Here is a 23,399-nt window from a genome sequence, read left to right as displayed (position 1 = left end):
ACAGACAGGGGGATAAAAGAAAAACCCACCTGACCCAGCAAACCTGTTCCACACCATCATGATCAGAACATGAGTACCTTCCCTCCCCCCGTAATAAAGTTTCACTAAAAACCTTCCATACAACTAACTACTTAAGTGGAATGCAAAATCAGAACAAAAGAAGAAGAAGAAAAAAATCAGCCCATAAATAAAGAACAGCTTACTCAAATCCCTTTAAAGCTTTTTACATGAAAAAAAATAGATAACACTAGCAGGAAAAGACGACAATATTAATAGCAGTTCTCAATACATCTGAGTGACAAATCAGAGTAGCCTTTTAACAATTACAGTAGAGGCAATAAATAAAGGATTTTGCCACCCTTAATGCTGACCCAGTACTACTTAGGACAGTCTGAGCAATAGGAAAGGATAGTCATTGATGACTGAGGTAAATTATGTGGATGAAGAGACACAAATGAGCCAACGCACCATTACACTTCTACAGCTGAGCGCATGCTGGCCAATGTCCACAAAGGCTTGTCAGCAGCAAGTTCAAAATCTAACCAACGTTTCGATCATAAGAGTTTTTTTTCCCAGGGATGATCTCACTTCAGACATCTATTATAACTTATTCCGATTTCTCTTGAAATTCAAGAGAGCCAATTTTGGTTTCCCAACAATACTGGGGTCCTAACTGGGAGGCAAAGGGGCACAGCTAGGAGAGCCGCTGTCTCAGAGCGCCAGAGACCCGGGGTTCAATCCTGAACTCCGGTGCCGTCTGCCTGGGCTGAGTCCAGATGTTCCGGGGGTTTTTTTCTCCCGCTTCCCAAAGATGTAAAATGTGGTCGAGTGTGTGAAGCTGGGGGAAAATGATGGGAATGTGGGAACAAAGCAAATGGGTTTGGATAGCATTACTGTAGACACATTTGCTTGGCTGACAGCAACAGTTCGATGGGCCGAAGGGTCTTCTGTTTCCGTGCTACATCCCTCTATGTCTCTGATGCAAGATTGTCAGAACATTTAATTGTCATATGTACCAATAAATGGAGCAATGAAATTCTTACTTTGCAGCAACATAACAGGCCTGTAAACACAAGTATAATACACAAAAGGAATCAATAAATGAATAACCCCAATGCCAATGAGAAAAATAAAATCAAGGACTGTTCATAATTCAGGTTAGTGCTGTGTAGTATTCAAGAGCCTAATGGTTGTTGGTAAGAAGCTCCTATTAATATCTAGTGCCACATTAGTCTACCCGCTCCATCCAACTGTGGAAACGGCAGGAGTTAGGTTTTACCTTCAGTCATGCTGAACACCCGGAGGAAAGCCAGCAGTTGGGCTGAGATTGGAGGCTCGCTGCAGTGCAGAGCAAATACACTGGACCTGAGGAAAGAATATGGGTAGAGTTTTGTCAATTCCGTTCAGTCACCTCATCAGCTTCAACAAGCATCTAACGGCAAAGTCCAGCACACTCCAAGTGTGCTTCTCTGGTAATGGAGTAAGGTTTCCACTCTTAGGTTCTCGGGGCAGAATTAGGCCATCCGGCCCATCAGGTCTACTCCGCCACTCAATCATGGCTGATCTATCTTTTCATCTCAACCCCATTCTCCTGCCTTCTCTCCATAACCCGACACCCATTACTAATCAATATTACCTACCAATGCAGTGACTAATAATGCACCTTGAGATAAAACACCACCACAGCAGGAGGATTCAGAACTGCTGTTTAAATGAATAGACAGTAAACTGATTGGGCTGTGCTATTAATGCATAATCTTATACACCTCCGATTCCATTCATTGAGCTCTCACTGGGTGAGTCTATGTTCTGCTCTGAATTGAATAAGTGGGAAATGAACCCAATGATCACTGATCATTAATGGTTCAGGCAATTTTGTTTTCCTTTCCCTGGTACTTTTGCCTCTCGTCCTTCCCTCCAGGCGTGCTCTCTTTAGCTGGAAGATAAGATGAGAGCACCAGACAGCTTGGGTTTGTTGTGAATGTTACCCCTTTGACAAAGGCCTTAACAAGTAGTAGGATATACCAAGATTGTACAATACTGTGAGTGTGGAGCGAATAGAAGAAAACAGCTTAGGGTGGCACAGTGGCGTACCGGTAGTTGCTGCCTTACAGCGCCAGAGAGCCGGGTTCGATCCCAACAATGGGTGTTGCCTGGATGGAGTTTGAACATTTCCCCCCCCCCCCCCCCGATCGTGTGGGTTTTCTCCGAGATCTTCGGTTTCCTCCCACTCTTCAAGGACGTATAGGCTTGGAGGTTAATTGGCTTAGTATAAACGTAAATTGTTCCGAGTGTGTAGGATAGTATTAATGTGTGGGAATCACTGGTCGGTGCGGACTCGGTGGGCCGAAGGGCCTGTTTTTGCGCTGTATAAACTAAACTAAGTTCAATCTGAATGATAGCAATGGGACACACATTATGCCAGGTACGATGATTTCTTATTGAGCTGGGTAGAAGTCATGCAAGAGCATGGGGGTGTACACAGAAAAATCTCTCTTACATCACCATACAAGCTGAGAGCAGGAATGGACAACATAGCAAGCCAAGGAATATACCATAAGGGTTTTAGATCAATAGAAATTGTGTGCAGGTACAGCAGCTAATTTTTTTATTTTGGATTACCTCTGTACTTTTAACCCATCTAGTCTAATGGGTGATATACACAAAAAGCTGGAGTTACTCAGTTGATCAGACAGCATCTCTGGAAAAAAAGGAATAGGTGACGTTTCGGGTCGAGACACTTCTTCAGACTGAGAGTCAGGGGAAAGGGAAACGAGAGATTTAGATGGTGACATGGAAAGATATGGAACAAACAAAAGATATTCAAAAATAATGATGATAAAGGAAACAGGCCATTGTTAACTGTGGGCAAGGTAATGGGTGTTTCTATGTAAACAGAGCTCTATGTTTTGCTTTGAGTCGAACATAGTATTAAAGTGAGGAGAACCATAACACTACGTATTATCAGCTCACCCAGAACTGGTATCAGAACATGATATAAGGTAGCTTTGGCCCATTTCTGCTATGAACAATAGGACTGGCGTAAGGAAGAGATATGGTCACTTAAAGTTGTCTTTGGAAGTCATACTAAACATTAGTCAAAGCAAGTAGCAATTTGGAAAGCTTATTATATATGCTTCCTTTACTAATTATTGTGTTAATTGGTTGTGATACAGACTCTACAAGTGAAAGGGCAAGGTATGTACAAAGTGAATACTGGAGAATTCTAAAACTGAATACAGTGGAATAGGCGGCACGGTGGCACAGCGGGAGAGTTGTCGTCTTACAGCGCCAGAGACCAGGGTTCGATCCTGACTATGGGTACTGTCTGAATGGAGTTAGTATGTTCTCCCCATGACCTGCGTGGGTTCTCTCCGGGAAGCTCCAGTTACCTCCCACACTCTAAAGACGTGCAGGTTTGTAGGTTAAGTGGCTTGGTATTAATGTAAATTGTCCCTAGCGTGTGTAGGATAATGTTAGTGTGCGGGGATCGCTGGTCGACACGGAATTGGTGGGCCGAAGGGCCTATTTCTGCACTGTATCTCTAAATTATACAAAAAACTACTGTTAAAAGCACAGAATGTTTGTGGTAAGTGCAGCATTTAACGTGTGCTGACCGATTTAACTCCCTGCAAGTTTCAGGGATCACACAACACTTTGTCCTTCTCACCTGTCAGAGAGACCTTTGTGTGCACTTAAAGCTTGAGAACTGAGAGGGGAAACAGTTGTGGGGTGGAGAGAAATTGCAAATCAGTCAGTCCATGGAAGATCGCATTAACCATGCCAAAGCTTTAAGCATCAATTTAAATGCTGAGGATAATAAATAGAGAACATTCTTCATCCCCTCAATTTGCCTCCAGATTCACTTTTATTAATTGAAGTACACTCAGCCTCTTCACCTAACATTATAAATTAGCTCCGATTCATGGAATCATATAAATTTACGGCACAGAAGAAGTGAACTCACTCTTGATGTCTAATACAGCTGAGAAAGAGCTACTCAAGACTAGTTCTCAGATCCCAACCTGCAGCCTTATCGGTTATAGCCTGTGGACTGTCCATTCGCCTGCTTATTGAGCACAAGATAGACACAAAATGCATGGAGTAACTCAGCGGGGCAGGCAGCATCTCTGGAGAGAAGGAATGGGTGACGTTTCGGGCCGAGACCCTTCTTCAGACTCCAGAGATGCTGCCTGTCCAGCTGAGTTACTGCCAGCATTTTGTGTCTATCTACGGTTTAAACCAGCATCTGCTGTTCCTTCCTACACACTTATTGAACATGATGAGTGTGTGCGAATCCAACACCCTTTTCTTCAATGAGCCTTTTCTTAATTGAGCCGTCTTGGTGACGGGAACCTGGGAAATTATTATCTTAAATCTCTGCCCCCTATTTATTGGCCTCCATGCCCACGGAAAATAGTTTTTTTCCTATTTACTATATGTAGCACTTTTCAATTTGTACATCTCAATTAATTATCTTGCTGCCCTAGTTCATTAACAAACAGTTGAAACCTAGACAAAACATTGTGAACACAGGTGGGGGAGGGGGGGGGGGGGGGTTGATAAGCAGATGGTTGGACAATGGCCAGAGATGATTAAAAAAACAGGCAAATGGATTAAGGAGGTGAATTGTTCCGTCCCTCCTCTCTTCCAGTTTTCTTCCCTATCGCACTCCTCCACCCCCCCCCCCCCCCCCCCCCCCCCCCACCTGACACTCAGGCTGAAGAAGGGTCCCAGCCCGAAACACCACCAATCCAAGTTCTCCCAGCAAAGGGCTTGTTTCAGTTCTCTCTCACTTCATGATTCCACAATGATGAGATGGTAAGAAAGAGAAGAACCCCTTTATAAGATACTTACGTTGGGATCCCAGCACGTGCCAAAACCTCTGCTTTCATTGCATAGAGTCGATCACTTTTACTCACTCCCAGTTTTATCTTCACTCTATCATGAGAGTTATTGTTGAAGAAAAATCCATTGTGTATCACAAACTCAGCATTGGATCGAGTCCCATAGAAAATGTAGATCTGAAAGATTAGTAGAATCTACGTAAGTCGAGTACAGATTATCTGATAAAAGTTCTGTAACGTAACATCTTGAGTCTCAGACCTGAGCATTCATCTTATTGTGTAGATTGAAATAATGTACAGAGAGGATCTCCTCTATAAATGACAATTTGGAAGTCTTAGCTAGAGTTGCAAACGTACACTATCTGTACACTGTGGACAGCTCGATTGTAATCATGTATTGTCTTTCTGCTGACTGCTAAGCACGCAACAAAAACAGTTTTACTGTGACCATAAACTAAACTCAACTCAAACTTCAATGGACTTTTCAATATGATTCAGGGATTTGAATTCAGGTCTTTTGAATTCCTTTCCTCAGAGAAGTCCAAACCCAAAAATAAAAATTACAGTAATCAAGTTAAAAAAGAAAAAAACCTTTAAAATAAAATGAGTGAAAAAAGCAACAATAGAGATGAACTAAGTTTCCAAACTTTTTGCTGACAAAAATGGTAAGTGTACTTATGTTACAATATTTGGACTGTAATAGTCCAAAGGGTCTGTCCCACTAGGTGATTTGTTTAGGCGACTGCCGGCAACTACGACAATGGAATTCACCGAAGTCAGCACTGGCGACAACCTACGTCACCTGGCGACAACCTACGACAGCACCTACGTCACGAGAAGATAAGCCCACAGTCGCCGAAAAGTATTGAACATTTCAAAATCCAGCGGCGACCAGAAAAATGCTACGACTCTTTGGGCGACTGAGGAGACTGCTCACCACCATACAAGCGACACCCCAGCGACCGTGTGGCAACAGCCTAGTCGCCGGCAGTCGCCTAAAAAATCGCCTAAGTGGAACAGGCCCTTAACACCCTATCATCTTTAATCTCACACATGTTAGATCATGATCCAGGTTGACACCTCAGAGCAGTTCTAAGAGAGTGCTGTACCACAGAACCTTGGACTATCCTTGATCGGACTTTATTGCCTTTATCTTGCACTAAACATTATTCCCTTATGATGTATCTGTACACTGTGAATGGCTCGCTTGTAATCATGTATTGTCTTTCCGCTGACTGGTTAGCACGCAACAAAAGCTTTTCACTGTACCTTGGTACACGTGACAATAAAACTCAACTCAACTACCAGAGGAGCAGCCTACTGATTAGGACTTTTAAACTGATGCCCATCTGCCCTCCCTCATGGTGGTAAAAGATCACCTTGCTCCATTTAGAGAGGAGCATGGGAGGTTCTGGTCTCTATTCTGGTCATTATTTATCTCATGGAATCACAGTCAGAGTTATACAGCGTGGAAGCTGGCCTCTCCACACATCTCATCCATGCCGACCAAGGTGTCCTTCTTGTGTAATACTATTTGCTGGCATTTTGCCCCTATCCCTCTGAACTTTATCTATCCACGTACCTGTACAAATGTCCTAACCAAAACACAGATGATTTTGTTTTCTTTCATTGCTCACAGGAGGGACGTGTTTACTTCCAATTAGCCGTCACAGTTCCTACCTTAGTACAACATCAACATTTAACATCACTAGCTGCAAAGTAATTTGGACGATGCCAACACCACATACAAAGGCATGTTATAACTACTTTCATGAGATGTTATTGGCAGTCACCCTTTTGTCTGCTGAGACCTTAAGATTCAGAATTTTCTTCCTAAAGCTTACAGGTTTTCAACCTTTTCATTCATAAGAAGATGCTTCTTATAACCAAATCTTGGTCAGCTGCAGTAATATTTGTTCATGACTTGTCAAGTTTTGTTTAATAACATTGCTATTCAGTGCCTTGAGACCTTTTACATTGTCCAAGGCTCTCAATAAATAGAAGCTATCATTACTAAATTCCTGCATTCATTTATTTAAAATTTAAAACAGATTCTCATCCCGTCTCTTTAAAATTATCATTCACAGACAGCCTATTTAAGTGTATTCACCATTTATATAAGAGCTATATTAAGACTAGGAATTTGCTGAAGGTCTTTACACTGGGGTGGTTAAGAAGATCCAAATACAGTCATTTACTTTGTTCGGCAATTAGTTAATTAGGTGGTGATTGGCAATATTGTGTAGGTACCATTCATATTTCTTCGTGCCAATGCACTTTTGTGTATTAGCTATCAACTTAAAAATTCATCAAACAAAAAGATTCGACCGAAATGATAATTTCTGCATTAAAAATATCTATTGACTTGGTCCCCACAGCCGTTTGTGGCAATTAATTCCACAGATTCACTACCCTCTAAAGAAATTCTTTATCTTCTTTCTAAAGGTACACCCTTTTATTCTGAGGCTACGGCCTCTGGTCCGAGACACTCCTGCTTGTGGAAACATTCCCTCTACATCCATTCTATCCAGACTCTTCAGACTGAAGAGTCTGAACTTGTCATGAACAGACTGTACAGACACTGCACTTTCATGAGACATTTTAGGTTCTAACCCCAATGCAATGCATCATTTAGGCAACATACGAAAACCGTGAAAAGTGATACTGAAATGGTAATAGCAAGCAAATTTAGTGCAAAAAAAATCAAATACAATCATCGTCACGGTGAAGGTTAAGATTTAAAGCATTAAGATGAACTGGTCAAATCAATATTTTCAATTGCAAAAATTCTGTTGTCCTATTTGTCAAAGGTTAGGTGTAATTAGTTTTTTTTCACTCAACCTATTGCTGAAAGAGTGGATATCGTGGTTTATTGTTCATCCCCAAATATGCAACACAACATTTATATATTGGAGATGAAATCAAAAAGTGCTGGAGTAACTCAGCAGGTCAAGCAGCATTTGTGGAGAACATGGATAGGTGATGTTTCGGGTTGGGACCCTTCTTTAGACCCCTGTTTGAAGAAGAATCCCGATCCAAAATGTCACCCATCCATGTTTTTCAGGGACGCTGCCTGATCTGCTGAGTTACTCCAGCACTCTATGTCTTCTTTTGTAAATCAGTGCCTGCAGTTCCTTGTTTACACACTTCTTTACTGAAATTCACACCAGTGAAACGGAATATCAGGTCCAAATGTGTACGAGGGAACTGCAGATGCTAGTTTCCACCGATGATGATTGACATAAAATGCTGGAGTAACTCAGCGGGTTGGGCAGCATCTCTGGAGAAAAGAAATAGGTGAAGTTTCGGGACAAGACCTTTCTTCGGACTGAGAGGGTCACAGTCTGAAGGAGGTTCCAACCCAAAACGTCACTTATATAATTTCTCCAGAGATGCTGCCTGACCCACTGAGTTACTCCAGCATTTTGTGTATATCCAATCCAAATGATGCGATCTGACACTGGGGATTCATGCAAACTTTTGCCTCTGTCAACTTTAACTAATTTATTAAAACAATCTTGTAAACGTAGAAACGGATTCCCAGCTTACTCATCTGTCAGCACAAGTCCTTTTTCCTTGCCGACAAATACCATTACAGTAATGGAATGATATTAATGTGGTTTTCTTGACAAATCCTTCGGGAAGAATGGAACCTACAGTTTTTTCCCCCTTACCTGATCTCCAGCTTTGTAATCCTGCAGAGCTACACATTCGCATCTGTCATCCTCCAGGTTGTAGCCAGTTGTGATCTACAAAGAGAAAGGCCAAGAGTATACTTGGTGAATAAAGAGTGTATCACAGCAGACAGGGACCTCCCATGTTTTTATAATTTAAAATTACTCGTGCCTGTAAAACACTCAGAAGGGGAAACGCGCTTTACTTCCACATATTACAAGACATTTCAAAACGAAAGCTTATGCATACTTTGGACAAAATTTTAATGCATACTTGGTTTTGATCTCCTCAGCCATCCTCTTCTATTTTCCATTTGTAACAAATAGCTTTAATCACACAAAATGATGTGGAATGAAACAACACTGTGTTGTTCTGCAAGTCGTGTGGAATATCTTGCCTTGTGTGTATGACTCACAAGCACACACCCATTGATTTCCCATCCAACTAGCCCAGGGGTTCCCCAACCTTTTTCGTCCCGTTTACCCCTGGCAACTTTAACAGCACACAAGAATGTTATTTCACTTATTTATGAACAACTAATGATGAACAGACAACAGTATACCAGAACCAAACACAGTCAGTCAATGAGAAATCATAGGTGTACAAATCCAGAATCAACAAATTTACCCCCTGGGTAGGCGAAATTTATCCCCTGGGGTAAATTTACCCCAGGTTGGGAACCCTTGAACTAGCAGAAGAGTATCTTGACCTTTAACCCTTCTATCGTGGCAAAAGTGAACTTAGTGGCCACATTCAAGTGTTATCATTTGCTTTAGGAAAACAGAGTCTGCTCTGCCATTCAATTGCTTCATGATTGATGGTGCTTATCGACTCCCTTTGCTCCTTCGTGATACCAAACAAAAACTTTCCTCTCATATCCCAAGGACGTATTCCTGATCTTCCAATCTACCTTGTTATGCCTGTTGAACTTTTTTTGAATCTGTTTTCTCTAAAGCTGCAACACTATATTCTGCACTCTGTTTATTTGATCTTTTACATTTACACTATCTGATTTAGTTTAGTTTAGAGATACAGCGCAGAAACAGGTCCTTCGGCCCACTGGGTCCGCGCTGACCAGCGATCCCCGCACATTAACACTATCCTACACCCACTAGGGACAATGTTCACATTTATCAAGCCAACCTACAAACCTGTACGTCTTTGGAGTGTGGGAGGAAACTGAAGATCTTGGAGAAAACCTACGCAGGTCATGGGGAGAACGTACAAACTCCGTACAGACAGCATTAACTATAACCCTAACCCTAATGCAAGGTATTGAACCAGGGTCTCCGGTGCTGCATTCCAATACAATACAATACAATATTTATTGTCATTTGAGCCTCAGTGAGGCTCAAACTAAATTCCGTTTCCACAGCCATTCAAAGACAATTTCCTACAGACATACACACAATTTAATTAACACAAACATCCATCACAGTGAACCCACTGTGATAGAAGGCAAAGTCTTTTCTCTCCCCTGTTCTCCATGTCTCTCCCGATGTCCAAGCCCCAGGCGGGCGATGATAAGTCCCACGGCCATTTTAGGCCGTGCCGGGCGATTTACGGCCCCGCTCCCGGTCTAAAAGTCACAATGTTGGAGTCCCCAGCGGGCACTGGAATGTCCCACGTCCATGAAGCTGCGCCGGGCGATGTACGTCCCCGCTCCGGGTCGTTCCAACCCCGCGACACGGGCTGGAGAAGTCGCGTTGCGGGAGCTCCGGGAAGCGGTCTCTCTCCCCCCCCGGACCCGCGAGCTCCCAATGTCCCTGTCCACCAGACTTGCGGCTGCATTGCTGGAGCCTCCGAGCCCCAGGAGTCGAGTCGCAGCAGCGAGTCACCGCCGCTCCCCACGCTCCGAGGCCGGACAGTCCCACGATGGTGAGTAGTCCGTAGCTCCGCAGCTCCGCAGTCTCCCGAGCCCCCGGGTCGTTCAGGCTGGAGGCCGCTCCATGGTGCTAGGCCCCAACGACAACGGAGACCCGACAGGGAAAAAGTCGGGTCTCCCGGACAGGGAAGAGATTTTAAACAGTTTCCCCCTTCCCCCCGCCCCCCACATATACACATTTAAAACCAGTATTAAAAAACACCAACACTACATTTAACTAGACACAAAATAAAAAAAAGACAGACAGGCTGTAGGGGCCGCTGCAACGGGTCAGTTGCGCCGCCAACTGGGTCCGCGCTGACCAGCTATTCCCGCACATTAACATGTGCCGGCCTCGGAGCGATCCCCGCCATTCAATATGATTCCTTGTAAGGCAGCAACTCTACCGTTGCGCCACCATAACCGCCCATACTTATGTATGGTACAATTTGCCAGGATAGCATGCAAAACCAAATGTTTCACTGTATGTTTGTACATGTGATAAGAATAAACCAATACCAATCTCAATACCCAAACCTCTGTCCCGAAATCGCCATTAGTCCCAATATCCACAGTCATTTGAGGAAGAATTTAACTATGTGTGATGAAAGAGGGGCAGCATGGTGGCAGAGCGGTAGAGTTGTTGCCTTACAGCGCGAGAGACCCGGGTTCGATACTGACCATGGGCACTTGTCTGTACGGAGTTTGTACATTCTCCCTGTGACCTGCGTGGGTTTTCTCCGGGAAGCTCCAGTTTTCTCCCACACTCCAAAGACGTACAGGTGTATAGATTAATTGGCTTAGTATGAATGTAAATGGTCCCTAGTGTGTGCAGGGAAGAGTTAATGTGCGGTGATCGCTGGTCGGCGTGGACTCGGTGGGCCGAAGGGCCTGTTTGCACGCCGTATCTCAAAACTAAACATGAAATGCTTTCCCTTGCCTTCCTCAGTGTCCAGGCCCAGTTTTGGGATTACAAATCTCTTTCTTTATTGCCACATCATAGGAAAGAGCTTCTTTTTTTTATCTGTCCTGTTGAAACTTTTAGAAACATAGAAAATAGGTGCAGGAGTAGGCCATTCGGCCCTTCGAGCCTGCACCGCCATTCAATATGATCATGGCTGATCATCCAACTCAGTATCCTGTACCTGCCTTCTCTCCATACCCCCTGATCCCTTTAGCCACAAGGGCCACATCTAACTCCCTCTTAAATATAGCCAATGAACTGGCCTCAACTACCTTCTGTGGCAGAGAATTCCAGAGATTCACCACTCTCTGTGTGAAAAATGTTTTCCTCATCTCGGTCCTAAAAGATTTCCCCCTTATCCTTAAACTGTGACCCCTTGTTCTGGACTTCCCCAACATCGGGAACAATCTTCCTGCATCTAGCCTGTCCAACCCCTTAAGAATTTTGTAAGTTTCTATAAGATCCCCCCTCAATCTTCTAAATTCTAGTGAGTACAAGCCGAGTCTATCCAGTCTTTCTTCATATGAAAGTCCTGACATCCCAGGAATCAGTCTGGTGAACCTTCTCTGTACTCCCTCTATGGCAAGAATGTCTTTCCTCAGATTAGGAGACCAAAACTGTATGCAATACTCCAGGTGTGGTCTCACCAAGACCCTGTACAACTGCAGTAGGACCTCCCTGCTCCTATACTCAAATACTTTTGGAAGAAACTTGACAGTGTCGATTAAAAGTAGATGGCAAGTGAGATTCCATCATCACAAAGGTTAAGCTGTGGGACACGTCATGCTGAACTGCTTAGAAACCAGACAGTTCACTGTTGACTGCAATAACAAGATTATAAAACACAGATAGCCATTTAACTTTATCGGAAATAGAATGTTGAAATTTCATCAATGGGCCGTTTCCAGGAAGAAGTACTAAATGCTCAGTTTAAAGAGAGGTTCAAAACATGGAGTGTGGCTATATGGTTTATAGTCATACAGCACAGAAACAGGTCCTTCAGCCCAACTTGTCCATGCTGACCAAGATGTCCCATCTACATTAGTACCACCTGTCCAAATTCGGCCCGTATCCCTCGACAACTTTCCAATCCATTTACGTATCAAAACGTTTTTTAGATGTTGTGATAGTACCTGCCTCAACTACATCCTCTGGCAGCTCGTTCCATATACCCACCACCCTCTGTGCGAAATTAACCTGTAGATAGAATTAAGCTTGTCAAACTTTGTAAGTGGGGGTTTTCACTTACCAAGCCATTGGTGTGATTACACATATCCCACAAAGGTATCAGGGCCAAAGTGACCCGGGATCCATCCTCAGTTGGAATTTGGTTCTGACGGGTCATGACTGAAGATACCGCCCACCTGTCACAACACATAAAAAGCAGCAGTCGTGAAATTGGATGTGTGTATTGGCGAGTGCATATGAAACTTGAACATTTTCACACATGAAAATTTGTGTATATGGGGCTGTGTTGTCTTGAATGGAACGTGTGAATGTCTCATGCACAAAGTACCAAATCTTCATAAGTTCATACAATCATGTGTCATAGGAGCCGAATGATGCCATTCTGCCCATCACGTCTACTCCACCATTCAATCATGGCTGATCGATCTTTCCCTCTCAATCTCATTCACCTGCCTTCTCCCCATAACCTTTGGCACCTGTAATAAATCAAGAACCTGTCAATCCCCACTTTAAAAAAATACCAAATGACTTGGCATCCACATCGCCTGTGGCAATGAATTCCAAAGTTTCATCACTCTCTGGCTAAAGAAATTCCTCTTTTTCTTCTTTCTAAAGGTACGTCCTTTTATTCTGAGGCTGTGGCCTCTGGTCCTAGACTCTCCCACTAATGGGAGTATTGTGTGCAGTTTTGGTCCCTTAATTTGAGGAAGGACATTCTTGCTATTGAGAGAGTGCAGCGTAGGTTTACAAGGTTAATTCCCGGGATGACGGGACTGTCATATGCTGAGAGAATGGAGCGGCTGGGCTTGTATACTCTGGAGTTTAGAAGGATGAGAGGGTATATTATTGAAACATTTAAGATTGTTAAGAGTTTGGACACGCTAGAGGCGGGAAACGTGTTCCCGATGTTGGGTGAGTCCAGAACCAGGAGCCACAGTTTAAGAATAAGGGGTAAGCCATTTAGAACGGAGATGAGGAAACACCTTTTCACACAGAAAGTTGTGAGTCTGTGGAATTCTCTGCCTCAGAAGGCGGTGGAGGCCGGTTCTCTGGATACTTTCAAGAGAGAGCTAGATAAGGCTCTTAAAGATAGCGGAATCAGGGGATATGGGGAGAAGGCAGGAACGGGGTACTGATTGGGGATGATCAGCCATGATCACATTGAATGGCGGTGCTGGCTCGAAGGGCCGAATGGCCTACTCCTGCACCTATTGTCTATTGTCTAATGGAAACATCCTCTCCACAACCACCCTATCTAGGCCTTTCACCAAACTTTCCAGCAAAAGCTTCCAAAAACATTCCTCTCTTGACATTTACCACCTATGTTTTACAAATCGCACTTTGTATTTTGCCTTCCTTGGAAGGACATGACAGCCAATGCAGGAAGCAGTGCATAAACACATGTTGCTGCATTTACACCATGTCGGTATGTGTTCAGACACCAGATCTGATTTACGAGTGGACATACCATTGTTGGAAAACCCCCAATTGTAAATTACATTGTACATTCAGTATACACACACTGACATGGTTTCCCCTTGTTTATTATTTTGTTTACAGTGTATTATGTTTACATATTCTATTACATGCTGCATGTAGGAATTTCATTGTTCTATCTGGGACATATGACAAGAAAACACTCTTGACTCACTCTTGGCATTTCATAAAGTATATTCTGCACACTGTATTTTCCTCTTTGCTCTACCTATTGGACCTGAATTTGATGAGTTTGTATATATGTACAGTATTATCTGGTCCGATCGGATACCACACAAAGCAAAGCTTTTGACTGTACCTCACTACACGTGAGAATAAAGCTAAACCCAAGTATGTGTGCTTGTGAGCATGAGTATGAAGAGGGTTCAGACCCGAAATGTCACCCATCCTTTTTTTCCCCCCGAGGTGCTGCCTAACACGCTGAGTTACTCCAGCACTTTATACCTATCTTCCATAAGTGCTTCAGCTCAACATCACATAATGATTGAAGAATGATGCACAATGATATCCAGGTTAAGCTGAGATGAGAAGAAATCTCTTCACTGAGAGAGCTCAAAACCTTTAGCATTTACTGCTTCTGAGATTTGTGGTTTATGGCATATGACCGTCAAGTACATTCAAAGTCAGTCGATATTTTTTGGTACTGAAGGGATCAAAAGAATATTTTGATATGGCATGACAGTGTAGCCGAGGTAAATGGCCATAATTACACAGACACAGGGAATGGGGTCAAAAGCCAGATCAACCTGTCCCACTGCCATTACTTATGCCAAGACCACAGAGGACATCATTGCAAGATGACTTTGCCAGTTACACTTTCTTCCCAAGTCTCTCATTACTTGTTTGCATTTCCAAAATGTTGGAATGGTCTCATCCTAAATACAGGCAAATGGGACTGGCTGGGTTATCAAACATTTTTTTCAGGTACACAATAAATCCTAAGGGGCAGAAAGGTAGATCAATGGAAGGATTAGTCCCAGGATGCAGAAGAGGTCTGATTCCTTCTACCCCTACCTCGTGCCTCCATAACGAAGCTCGCCTTTGTCAGATATTTACATAACCTTTCAACATCAATAACATGGTAGACAAAAATGCTGGAGAAACTGATCAGTCTGAAGAAGGATTTCGGCCGGAAACGTTGCCTCCGTCTGAAGAAGGGTTTCGGCCGGAAACGTTGCCTATTTCCTTCGCTCCATAGATGCTGCCGCACCCGCTGAGTTTCTCCAGCATTTTTGTCTCCCTTCGATTTTCCAGCATCTGCAGTTCCTTCTTGAACAACATCAATAACATATTTAAAGCACATCTCAACCCATGGCCAAGAATGAAATAACTATTGCCCTCAGGATAGGCCAGGCGTTTGGAGTCATGGTGCCCGATAGCACGGAAACATAACCTTCGTCCCAACTTTTCCGTGCTGACCAAGATGCCGACCGCAGCCGGCACCATTTGCCTGTATTTGGGACTAAACCTTTCCTATCCATGTACCTGTCCAAAGGCCTTTCAAATGAAGTCATTGTTTAAATGACTTTCCAAGAGATTACTGATAACAATCAACCAGAGAAATTACCCTGCCACTAAATTCCAAGTGAGCCGATATTTACCCAACATTTATAGTGCATTTTATTAGCTCTAAAAATAATGACTGCACCTGGTGTTCATGAAACAGGCAAGAAGTGAGAAACCTGGAGAAAACGTTGAATATTGATTTCTCCAACTTCAAGTAACCCTTGCATCTCCTCTCCCTGTCCCTCCCCGATCCTAGTCACAGTTGTCCTGTTGAGTTTCACTGGCTGTATAACTCGTTATTCACCGAGCCTACAGCCAACAATGGACCATTGTGGGCTCCACCTTTCCTTGATCATTGTTGCTTTTTGCACACCTATCATTCATTTGTTTTACATCCCTCTCAATCGCCATCTAGATCTCTCGTTTCCCTTTCTCGTGACTCTCAATCTGAAGAAGGATCTCGATCCGAAACGTCACCTATTCCTTTTCTCCAGAGATGCGGCCTGATCTGCTCAGTTGCTCCAGATCTTTGTGTCTGTCTTTGGTTCAAACCAGCATCTGCAGTTCCTTCCTGCACGTGGAGAAAACTGTAACTGTTTTCCAAAGATGTCCTTTACGATCGATCGCAAGAACATCAGTGGGACATCCTGCTCCACGCGTTTCTCCACTATTCAACTTGAAGGCACGCAATGAACTTCAAAGGTAACATGTCTGCTGCCAAGCCCAACAGCTACACGCGGAACAGGTCTGACAAACCAGAAAGTGTCCTCTGCAGGCTGCCAAACCTCAGACTCGTATCTAGGATTTGCATTCGGAGGAAAGAGGACTTGGAGGTCGTTGCTTTTGATAAGTGCTATATTTCACTCATTCGCAGAGCATTTCAGACAACGCATTGTACATCTTTGGTTGGGCGGCCAGAGAGGTGATGAAATAAATGGATTGCAAGTGCACAGGGGTCCATATTATTAAAATAAGGCGGTAGCTTCACACACATGCTTCAGAAAATATCTCACGCCATTGTGCTGACACTTAAAAAAGAGAGCTAATATTTTCCTTTTTAAAAAAAAAACATGTTCTCCTTTAACGCTTGCTTTTAAATACCGACCTGTAGTCGTCAAAGGTGAAGGATTCCTTCAAGGGCAGCTTGCTTGCGTTCGGATGGGTCTGGGAATCAAGACATGAATGGAGAAGGGTCAGGGGGGCCAATGACAGGGGACAAACAGGACAGAGAAAGAGAGAAAAAGGAAGGGGGAGAAAAAGAGAAGCATAAGTCAGTCAACAGAATTTCATTACTTAGCAGCCTAACAGATACTAACAAGAGCCAAATGTAGCAAGAGGAGTCCAGTGGAGCTGTGGCAGGATCATCGTGCCATAATGCTCCCATACATCACTGTCAACTTAATTTGTTGTGCCCAGCAGCTGTCATAAATCTGCTCCATCAACTGCTGCAAGCAGAACCCACCAGCAATACAAAAATAAAACTTAGTGCCTGTGACAGTAACGCAATCTGCTGCCAACAAGTCCTTCAGCAGCCCACCGAATGTCACCTCGCTTCCTAAAAACATTCACTTGTTGACACTGGCAGGGGCCCCGGAGATGGATTTTTTTTTTCTCTCTCCTCTTTTACGAACTGGGAGTCTTTCCTTGCGCTGAGCTCTGATGCAGTACTACTGTCAGCGGCACTCTGTGTAGCGTGCAATTTCTTCCTTGATGCATTAGCATCAGAAGTTGGGGTAATTCATCATCTCACTCAATAGTATATTGGCTGGCATCAGGAGTACAGTCGTGGAGTTGGGGGGGGGGGGGGGGGGGTGTGGGTTGTGGAAACTGAGGTTTAAGTAGCTGCACCGCAAATCAATTATATACAACACAAGCCGGCACAGATAATGCAATTTCGGCCAAACTACAGATCACGAAAGACCGCTAATTGGATGCTGTAGTTGAGTCTGAAAAATTGTCCTGTTTACGTCTGCTTTCTTCATACGATGAGAGAATAAAAGGAGACGGGGGGGCAAGGTGCTTCTGAAGTACAAGCGACAATATTCCTTTTTAATGACTGTGTACTGTGGCAGGCTTTAAGGAGCATCAAATTAAAAACGGTTATTTTGCCATTTTCTTCTCTGATGGAAGACTGAGTAAAATTTGATGTGGGTGGTGGTGGGGGGGAGGGGGGGGGGGGGAATATTGCCTCCATGCACCAGAATCAATAGACAACAACCAACTTAAAAAAATCTTTGAAAATAACATTTATAAAACTTATACCAACCTACATATACAGAGCGGCAGAGCCGTGGAAGCTACAACCTCATAGTGCCTGATATCAGGGATCGAACGCGACCTCGGGGACTGTCATAAGGTCAGAAGGAATTGGAGCAAGAATTAGGCCATTTGGCCCATCAACTCCATTCAATCGTGGCTGATCCATCTCTGCCCACGAACCCCATTCTCCTGCCTTCTCCCCATAACCACTGACACCTGTACTAATCAAACAATGCGCTGCAATTGCGTGGGTTTCCTCCGCTTTCCTCCCACATGCCAAAGACGCCGGAGTTTGTGGGTTGAATGGCCTCTGTAAATTGCCCCTAGTGTGTAAGGAACAGATACAAAAGTGGGATAACATAGAACTAGTGTGGACGGGTGATCGATGGTCGGCGTGGTCTCGGCGGGCAGAAGGGCCTGCTTCCAAGTTGTATCTTTCAATCAATTCATTATGAACCCGTAAAAGAGTGTTATTTTAAATGCAGTGAATTCACATTTCTGCTCGTAAATGTTTTGAAAAGGTCGTGTGGTGCTTTGCACGCACAAATGAGGAGTTATTCTCTCTATTGTTTTCAACCTTTGACCTGTGTGGACCTAATCTCAATCCTAGAATTTTTTGTTTAGAAATCGGATGTGGAAAGGTAGAGTTGCAGATGATTACAAGGTTGGAACGAACGATGCTGCACATCGTAGTCAAAAAGAAGCAAATTATATTTTGCAAATATCCCAAACACTGAATGCTGCCACAGACTAGAGAACATGAAGTGCAGGTTAACAATTGCTTCAATCCCTAGCACCGGTAACATTCAGGCCTCAATCAATAGAAAACTCACAAATTATAGGCAACAGTACATTATGTCATGACAGAGTAAGTTAGTTGACTGCTGCTGTGAAGAACAACTTCAGAACCGCACCAAGGCTCGGGCACCTAACTGAGCTGCTGAAAGAAGCTGGAAAACCGGAGTCCATTTTAGTGTGTTTTTAATTTACTCCATGCTATTCATTAACTAGACTTCTGACAGGAGAGACAGTTTTTGCCATGATCAATCAAAGGAATCAAATTTGGCAACATTTTAGTGGGCTTAATTTATAGAAAAAATGGTGGCATTATAAAACTGTGCCTGATATATGCAAGTGTTCAGTCTTATTAACGCAGTTGTTTCATTAATTCAATTGAAAGCAAGTAAATAATTTTTAATCAGGGTGTCATGCCCACTTGTGATTAACCTGAATTTGTAATAGCTGAAAATTACTACACAGAACAATCTACCAGTCCTAATGGGTTTCTAATGGTTACAAGAAGGCTTGGTACACCCTGATGATGTGAATGACTCGACTCCAGGTTCCACCACACTAGGTTCTCGTATCTGCCCAATCGACATGGGCAATTGTGGAGAGATGACAATGCTGTTTGACCATTATTGTCTTCAAAGTGATACTTCCTGCCCCCCCCCCGCCCCCCGCCCGCTGCCATGCATCGTTTACTCTCCAAGAGGCCAGGCCATCTGCAGCAGGATTTGTGCAAACAGTACTACTTTCAACCAGTTAGAAGTGTGTGTAGCTTCGCGCTTTCCCCACCTACTGCAGACTGACCTGCTGGAAGGTGAAGCACGTCACCTCATGTAACACAGCATCAGCAAAGTTCGATGCTTTATCAAAATAAAATGACAGATCATTACTTGAAATGAGTCATCACGAGTCTGCCACAGCACAGTAAGCCTCGGAACACACAGCATTAACAGGGATGGTCATCATCCCCTCAGTCAGGCTGGTCTAAGGAAATGGGATGAGCAGCTGCAGTGGTGCTGCCATTTCCACAAGACCATATGACATAGGATCAGAATGAGGCCATCAGAATTATGCTACGTTGTGCAAAGCAAGGCCCTAAATGAAAAGGTTCTGCATTCCAGGTCCACTTTACTTTGGAGATACAGTGCAGAAACAGGTCCTTTGGCCACCGAGTCTGCATCCACCCACAAACACCACCGTTGTCCTGCACACTAGCGACAATATTTTCACATTTTACGGAAGCCAATTAACCGTCAAACCTGTACGTCTTTGAAATATGGGAGGAAACCAGAGCAACCGGAGAAAACCCACGCGGTCACAGGGAGAACATACAAACTCCGTACAGACAGCGCCCGTGGTCAGGATCAAACCCGGGTCTCTGGCGTTGTAAGGCAGCAACTCTACCGCTGCACCATAGTTTTCTTGGCTGGGATACCACTCACCTTCCTTCATTGGGTTTGCCCTCAATGTTTCAGCAAGATTGAGTGGCCGAGATACAGACTGGGAATGACTGTGGTTTAGACCACACAGTTAGTGGAGACGAACTGGCAATTTTTCTACTGCCTCAGATCACCTGGGTTGGAGGAAATGGTCTGGCACGCAGTGGCAGTTTTGAGACCCCATTGCACATAAGGTGAGGGCAGGATCAGGTTTATTGATACACCCTCTATCAAAGCTCGCACACTAATAATGCTGACAGTGCAGAATGGGAAGCTAGCAAAGAACCAACCGCTTCAGGAGATCAGGGAGAGGGCACAGTGTCCCCCACAGGCAGTGATGGTTTGCGGCGGACCAGAGAGTGTAATAAATGGAAAATAACATAGGCTCTTGAAATATGTTTTGTAATCCATGAAAGATGCTGCATTCGGCATCAAGGCAACAGCATGCATTAACAGGCAGCTGGCTTCGATAAAACTCCCAGCTTGAATGTGAGACAAGTCTATCGGCTTTCAATGTCGACTGCATTATAAAGCAGGGAAAATAATTACAGGCGACCAAATCCCTCAGATATATGCTGACAGATACCAAAGTAGTTTCATGTAGAAGCCCATTTTTATTGACTTCTGTGTTCACAAGACACTAGAGCAAAATAGCCATGAGTCTGGTAATAAAAAGTAAATCTACTTTTGTTTTATACGGACTTTTTAAACAAAAATTGCTGGAGATATTGATTATACTTCTTCAGATTAATATTGCAGCCTTTCTTTTTTAAACGAATCCCAAGTTTAAACATGTTACCATTTTTCAATTATCAGTAATATACAATAACACAGCTTTGGTGCCGAGAAAGATTAAAATTGCAAGAGTTCACTGAGTTCAAATGTTTGCAAAATCATATTTCTTCAGAGAAAAGAAAAGGTTAAATTAATTTCTTATTGATCTTATCTCTCTGTAAGAACATTATGTTTATTGCTGCAGGAAAAAAAAAATCAATTTTATATTAAAAGAAGTTCCAAAATTCACTTAAATCCACTGATGCTATTTTGCAATATTGCACAACATGCAAGTAAGTGGCACCATCTGCTGGCAATGTGTTGTTCTGCAAGCAACTGAACCCCAGTCAACGTTAAAATGGAGATGAAACACAAAGTTCTAGAGTAACTCAGCGAGTCAGACAACTTCTGCGGAGGGAATGCATGAGCAATGTTTGGGGTCGGGGCTCTTCCTCCGACTCAGAGTCTGAAAAAAGGTCCTGGCGCAAAACATCGCCTATCCATTTCCTCCGCAGATGGTGCCTCACCTGTCAAGTTACTCCAGCACTGTGTTTTGCTCAAGATTTCAGCGTCTGCATTTTGTGTCCACATTAAAAAGGAGATCGCTGGTCAGGCAGGAGGGGGGGGGGGGGGAGGGAGGGAGAGAGAGAGAGAGAGAGAGAGAGAGAAAAATAAACCAAAAAAATCAACTTGTTCCACCATTCAGTTGCTTTGTTGTCTCCTAGACAGTCACAGTACACCATGAACCACTTCGACTTTTGCTTTTACAAAATATGGTGGAGAAGGTTTACCTTAAACACTGGTGCACTCAGCAGACGTTGTGATAGATAGAGTCATGGAGACACGCAGTGTGGAAACAGACCCTTCGGCCCAACTTGCCCACACCGACCAACATGTCCCATCTACACGAGTCCCACCTGTCTGCGTTTGGCCCACACCCCTCCAAACCTGTCCTGTTCATGTACATAATGTTTGGAACAAAAAAACATTATTTATTTATTTCCCTCTGTACTCCACAATTTGAGATTTGTAATAGAAAAAAATCACATGTGGTTAAAGTATCAGAATTTAATAAAGGCCATTTTTATAGTTTGGTTTCACCATGTAGAAATTACAGCTGTGTTTATACATAGTTCCCCCCATTTCAGGGAACCATCATGTTTGGGACACATGGCTTCACAGGTGTTTGTAATTGCTCAGGTGTGTTTAATTGTCTCCTTAATGCAGGCATAAGAGAGCTCTCAGCACCTAGTCTTTCCTCCAGTCTCCATCACCTTTGGAAACTTTCATTGCTGTTTCTCAACATGAGGACCACATCAGCCAAAACCTAGGCTTACCAAAATCAACTGTTTGGAACATCATTAAGAAGAAAGAGAGCACTGATGAGCTCATTAATCGCAAATGGACTGGCAGGCCAAGGAAGACCTTCACAGCTGATGACAGAAGAATTCTCTCTATAATAAAGAAAAATCCCCAAACGCCTGTCCGACAGATAAGAAACACTCTTCACGAGTCAGGTGTGGATTTGTCAATGCCCACTGTCCACAGAAGGCTTCATGAACAGAAATACAGAGGCTACACTGCAAGATGCAAACTATCAGTTAGCCGCAAAAATATGATGGCCAGGTTACAATTTGCCAAGAAGTATTTAAAAGAGCAACCACAGTTCTGGAAAAAGGTCTTGTGGACAGATGAGACGAAGATTAACATCAGACTGATGGCAAGAGCAAAGTATGGAGGAGGGAAGGGACTGCCCAAGATCCAAAGCATACCACCTCATCTGTGAAACACAGTGGTGGGATGTTATGGCCTGGGCATGTATGGCTGCTGAAGGTACTGGCTCACTTGACGATACTACTCCTGATGTGGTATTGCGGTAGTAACATAATGAAGTCTGAAGTGTATAGACACATCCTCTTTGCTCAAGTTCAAACAAATGCCTCAAAACTCATTGGCCAGCAGCTCATTCTACAGCAAGACAATGATCCCAAACATACTGCTAAAGCAACAAAGGAGTTTTTCAAAGCTAAAAAATGGTCAATTCCTTAGTGGCCAAGTCAATCACCCGATCTGAACCCAATTGAGCATGCCTTTTATACGTTGAAGAGAAAACTGAAGGGGACTAGCCCCCAAAACAAGCATAAGCTAAAGATTCTTGGTTCTTGGTTACTTGGTCCTCCAAAATATTCCAACTGGAATTTAAACTGGAGGTGGTAAAGGGAGGGATTAAGCCAGAAAGGGTTTAAATTTAGTTGTATCTGGTTGGGTAACTATAGTTTGGTGGAGATTATTCCATGCTTTAATTGTGCGTTTAGTATTTTGTGGCATATCCTTTGTATGCAATGACTGCTTGAAGTCTGCGATTCAGGGCTGCAATACAGGCCTGGCAGAGCATCACCAGAGAAGTTACCCACCAACTGGTGATGTCCATGAATCGCAGACTTCAAGCAGTCATTGCATGCAAAGGATATGCCACAAAATACTAAACATGACTATGTATAAACACTGGGGGGGACTATGTATAAACACTGCTGTAATTTCTACATGGTGAAATCAAAATGTATAAAAATGACCTTTATGAAAATCTGACAATGTGC

General features: G+C 43.4%; 1 protein-coding gene across 4 annotated transcripts in view; it reads right to left on the bottom strand.

The window, feature by feature from the left end:
- The window catches only part of setd3 (SET domain containing 3, actin histidine methyltransferase), a 120,962-nt gene that overhangs the window by 11,264 nt on the left and 86,299 nt on the right, over positions 1 to 23,399 (bottom strand). For all 4 annotated transcript variants that reach the window (XR_004413153.1, XM_033027682.1, XM_033027684.1 and 1 more), the window contains exons 7-11: positions 16,647 to 16,705; positions 12,600 to 12,714; positions 8,522 to 8,596; positions 4,858 to 5,024; positions 1,280 to 1,365 (exon numbers count right to left, since the gene is read on the bottom strand). Coding sequence is in view for 3 of the 4 variants with exons in the window: in XM_033027682.1 (XP_032883573.1) it covers positions 1,280 to 1,365; positions 4,858 to 5,024; positions 8,522 to 8,596; positions 12,600 to 12,714; positions 16,647 to 16,705 (502 nt within the window). In the remaining variant the exon portion in view is untranslated. The remainder of the gene's footprint in view (positions 1 to 1,279; positions 1,366 to 4,857; positions 5,025 to 8,521; positions 8,597 to 12,599; positions 12,715 to 16,646; positions 16,706 to 23,399) is intronic.

This window comes from Amblyraja radiata, chromosome 9, assembly GCF_010909765.2.
Source record: "Amblyraja radiata isolate CabotCenter1 chromosome 9, sAmbRad1.1.pri, whole genome shotgun sequence".
NCBI lineage: Eukaryota > Metazoa > Chordata > Chondrichthyes > Rajiformes > Rajidae > Amblyraja > Amblyraja radiata.
Note: the sequence above shows the minus strand (reverse complement) of the source record. Positions and strands in the feature narration are given on the sequence as shown.